The 4692-nt window shown below is 64.2% G+C and overlaps 2 protein-coding genes across 2 annotated transcripts; both read right to left on the bottom strand.

Annotated features, from left to right (window-relative positions):
• Positions 1-1821: 1821 nt before the first annotated feature.
• On the bottom strand, positions 1822-2715 carry EMIHUDRAFT_214040 (hypothetical protein; the record flags this gene model as incomplete). Its single annotated transcript, XM_005764577.1, has 1 exon — positions 1822-2715. One exon carries the CDS (start codon positions 2713-2715, stop codon positions 1822-1824), a length of 894 nt encoding a protein of 297 aa, XP_005764634.1.
• Positions 2716-3216: 501 nt separating this feature from the next.
• EMIHUDRAFT_214039 (hypothetical protein) lies at positions 3217-4089 on the bottom strand (the record flags this gene model as incomplete). The annotated part of the gene is made up of 1 exon (XM_005764576.1): positions 3217-4089. One exon carries the CDS (start codon positions 4087-4089, stop codon positions 3217-3219), a length of 873 nt encoding a protein of 290 aa, XP_005764633.1.
• Between the last annotated feature and the right edge of the window lie 603 nt (positions 4090-4692).

Genomic DNA, 4692 nt, shown 5'->3' with positions numbered 1-4692 from the left:
CTCGCAGCCCACGCCGTGAGGCGCTGCTGTCAGCGGGGTTTATCACCGCCGTATCCACCCCACACTGGCCGCCGAGGGGCCCGGCGGGCTGAGGCGCGCGAGGCGGCTTTCGCTCCCGCGGGGCGGCTCTACCCGTCTCAGCACGGCGTCCCGAGGTGTAGCCGTGTACCTGGCGGCAGGGCCATCACTCACACGCCTACTCGCGGCACAAGGGAAGGCGTGACGCGATCGCGAGAGGCGAGATGGGTGATGGCGAGACTGTCGTTTGGCCAGTTTGAGGCTGAAAGGATGACCGCGGACGATGAGGGCGACGATTCATCGCGGCTACTGAGCAGGCAAGGTCCGGACCTACAGGATGGAGGGGCGAGTAGTGAGACTCGGGACCATATCTTCGCGTCGAGAGACGAAAATCCGGATTTTTGGCCGCCAGCCGCCGCCGGCCGCCGAGCGGACACTAGGGAACTGCGCGACGACGACGACATTTCAGAGGTGGAGCGATCACCACCGCCCTTCTGGTGGTGTTTGCCGGTCGGGGGGGCGTCGGCAGCACCGCCGTTCCGCGCGGATGTTGCAAACGGTGGCTCGGGGCGCCTATTTCGGCAGCCCCGGGGCGGGAGCCGAGGAGGGGCAGCCGTTGCGGTGGCGCCATTGCAGCTCGGCGGCGCGTGGGGAGCCGAGCGGCTCCCAGCGATCCCGCGAGAGAAGGGCCCGCATCCGTCACGGATGCCGCGCCCACGCTGCCCGACGCAAGGCGCCAGATGGGAGAGGAGGTGGCAGCCTTTCTGCGCTTCGAGGTGCAAGAGAACTTTTGCGGCATTTAGCGGGTTGGCGAAATGGGGGCGGCAGACAGCAGACGGCAGACGGCAGACGGCAACCGGCAGACGGCAGCCGGCAGACGGCAGCCGGCAGACGGCAGACGGCAGACGGCAGACGGCCTACGGCTCGGCTGGGCGCGCGCGCACGCGCACGCGCGCACGTCGCGCGCCACGCGTCGCTCCGCGAGGGCGCGCGCCGACCACAATCGAACCGGGGCCAAAAGGCGCCTGGAGCGAACCGCGGTCCGGTCGCGCCACCGCGGCTGCGGGGTTGATAGAGCAGGCCGGCTGCGGCTCCTGATGTACCTCCGCTTTTGGGTGGCGGTCGCGCGCTGCCGACGGCGCTCGCCGGCGTTCGCGGCGCCGCGGCGCGCTCGTGGCGTTCAGGGCGGCTCGCACACACACACACACACACACACACACACACACACACACACACACACACACACACACACACACATGCATGCATGCATGCACAGACACACAGCCCCTTCCCCTCCCCCTCAAGACCTTCCCAAGGGCGAGGACACACACAGGCCGCACCTCTAGTGAGGCCCGCATAGTATGTGGGAGACTCGTGCCGCCGCCCCTGCCACCCCTGTGTCAGTGTGCCTGTGGTAGCGAGAGACTGCCAGCGAGAAGCTGGAGGCAGGTCGCTAGACTGAGATGAGACCGCCAGTGGAGTTGGGAGTCCACCGTGCACCGCGCTGCGAGCCTGTCGTGTCCCTTGTCAGGAGCAGGAGAGCCCCACCTGTCCCCCTGATCGTCCAAAATCCTGCTCGTGCAGGTGGGGACCCTGTCCTCCTCCCCTATCCCTCGTTTGGGCTGTCTGTTTTCTTTCTTTCTTTCTCTTGAAATGGGGGCGATATACACGCCCCCAATGTGGCAAAATGTGTAGCCGCGGGGGTCGTATTATTTGAGGGTTTTGACGGGGGACTAGCACTAGCCGCCTTCCACATAACCCATGATGTGGCGCAATTCACAACGCTCCTCCCTTTTCTATGGCTTATCCCTCACAAGTACCTCCTCGCGCCTCCTCCGAGCGCGGTGGTCGCCTCACCTCGATGGTGAGCACGTCACGGGTTGCTGGTCCGGCCGCCTCGTCGGCCTGCAGCACAGGCAGCGCCTCGTGCTTCACCTCTCGGTCGAGGAGGAAGAGGGCGTCAAAGGGCTCACGAAGCGTGTGGCTGGCCAGCAGTCGGTCGCTGCGGACGGACTCGGTCGTCGGCTTGCCGCTCGGCTGCTCTAGGCTCCAGACGCGGCTGCCGCCCGAAAAGTGCGCCGCATTGTGCCGCCGCATCAGCATAACGATGGTGAGCACCGCAGAGTCCTGGTGCACGCCCTCGGGAGACGGATCACCAAGCGCTGTCTCGCTGCGAGTCACGCGGAACGCAGAGAACATTGCATGGAACGAGCCGGTCGCGCCGGCTGCCATGAGCCGATGGACGAGGCGCTGCACGGCCAGCATGACGGTGTTACTATCGGCAGACAGTGGCCACTGCTGGTGCAGCCGGTAGTACGACGCGTTGTCGCCGTTGACTGTCGTCGGGTCGATGTGCTCGACCACATGGCCCGGGAACTCGGGTTCCGTCTCGGCAGTTGAACGCTGTGCGTCGTCGGACCTGCTCGTGTCCATGGCGTAGTAGCTGGTCAGGGTGCCTTTGTAAGGGTAGATCTCGATCCCGTGCTCGTCGCGCTGAGGCGTCGCCAGGTCCCAGTACCCAGCAAAGGGAGAACGGCCGGTCTCAGTTGCACCATGCTCCAGAAGCAGAGGCCAGAGCTCGGAGGCCGGGACGATCGCAAAGCGATCCTGCTGGAGCCGCGCGTGGAGCGATGCGACGGCGTTGTGATCGCTGACGGACGATAGAAGGAGTCCGCAGAAGCAGAGTGTATTGGACATACAGACTAGCAACGATACCTCCCCTCAGGCGAAGAGCAGCAGTCCTAATAAGAAATCGCCTGCGCTCAGCTTCTCTAGTACAGACTGTCCTACAGAATCTAAAATCCCGGTGGGGTGGCGGCGTGCCGTCCTCCCTTGGTTTTTGTTTTCTTTCTTTCTAGAGTACAGAAATTCAAACAACATTTTGCACGACGACTCTGTTCTCTTCAGCACTGAGCTGACAGTGACACCTCAACCGCTCCCTACCAGCTACCTTCTACCTACCAATAAAACCCAACCCTGGCAGGACCAGTAGTGGGTGCACAAGCGCATGTCCATGTGCCATGTGCTCCATATCATTTCCAGGAAGGAACATAACACATGTACATGTTACATGTACATGTTACATGTAGCACTGAGACTTCTCTTCTTGTACCGAGGCATTTGTTGAGACAAAATGAAATTCTCGCTCGAGCGCTCCCATGCGCCATGGTCCTCTCGGCCGGCGCGCCTGCCGCTCGCTCACTTTGCCTTTCCAAACGCGTGCATCGCGACGCCTGCATACTCGAGTGGCAGCGGCTCGCCGCCCTTTGGCGCGGGCGCCTCGCGCACGCCTGGCAAGAAGCTGCTCCCCGACCCAATCTTGATTACTCCCGTCCTCAGCGCGAGCATCGCCGCCGGCGCAGGCGCCGCCGCCATCGCCCGCAGCGTGTGCGTGTCACCGAAGAGCACCGTCGCGCCGCTGGTTGCGAGCACGTCGGCGGTAACGCTCGCGCGCTGGCTCGGGTCGCCGCAGCCGCGGATGCCGCCGACCGCCGGCAGGACGACCGCGGCGCCCGCTCCGAATGCGGCGGCGCAGGCCTGCACCCCGAAGGCGTGCATGAGCGTGACGGAGCAGCAGACACGGTCCGCGGCGCTGAGGCCAAGCGTCGAGGCGGCGTCCGCGCCGAGATCCGCTGCGGCTGCGTGAGAGAGCGGCGCGGTGCCGAAGACGCCGACGAGGCTCTCGGGCGTCGCCGCGGGAGCGCCGCCACGCGGCGGGCAGTGCTCGAGGAGCTCGGCAAAGGCGACGGCGCCACGCGTGGCGGGGCGCAGGCCCTCCTCGAGCTCCAGGTAGACGGTCGGTAAGGCCTTGGCCGGACCCGCTGTTGGCGCCATGCCGTCCACCGTGACGACGCCTCGCACGTCGTGCGCCGCGCATAGAGCCGCCATCGCCGCCTCGTCCTTTGGAGGCGTGGCGATCGCGGCCCCGACATGAGCGAGCGCGCACTGCAGGAGGAGATTCTCCGCCGTGTTTGGAAAGTCCGAGATGATGACGCTGCCAGCCGCGTACCCAAGGTCCTCGAGGCCGGTGGCGAGCTGCCGCGCCTTGAGGTCGAGTTGGCCATACTCCATCGAGATGCCCTGCTGCGGCGCGAGCAGCGCAAGTGCCGACGGTGGCGGCGCGCCGAGCGAGGCCAGAGAGGAGGCAGCGCGTGCGCGCCGTGCGCCGCGTGCTGCAGCGCGTCCGATAGGTTGGCCGAATCCCTGCATGAGAGAAGAACGCGGTCACGTCACACATTTGATTTTTGGGCCCCGGGGCGGCTAAACGCGCTCTCTTCGCACAGGAAAGGGTGGGAGGGAGGGAGGGGGGTGCGGGGGGAGGGAGGGAGGGAGGGAGAGAGGGGGGTGCGGGGGGAGAGAGGGAGGGAGGGCCGTTTCTCCATTCCACTGGGCGAACTTAAGTTTGTTCAAACTTAAGTTTGAATGTCAGTTTTCACCAGTAATTTTTTTCTTTGTAACAATAAAATGGTACTCCCACTAAACTTGCAGGACGTAGACAAATGGACCAGTTCCTGCTCCGACATCGGAGACGTCCGTGAATTCGTGAGCCTCCCTGGCGCCTGCGCCATTCTCAATGAAAAACTCAAAGAACTGATCGAGCGCAACTGCCACGAGAAGATCAACACCGAAACCGCTAAATTAATTGCGAAGGATTCTTCGCTGACGTTTGGCAAA

The sequence above is a fragment of the Emiliania huxleyi genome (assembly GCF_000372725.1).
Source record: "Emiliania huxleyi CCMP1516 unplaced genomic scaffold EMIHUscaffold_59, whole genome shotgun sequence".
Taxonomy (NCBI): Eukaryota; Haptophyta; order Isochrysidales; family Noelaerhabdaceae; genus Emiliania; species Emiliania huxleyi.
The sequence above is the reverse complement of the archived record's forward strand: the minus strand, read 5'-3'. Positions and strand labels throughout refer to the sequence as shown.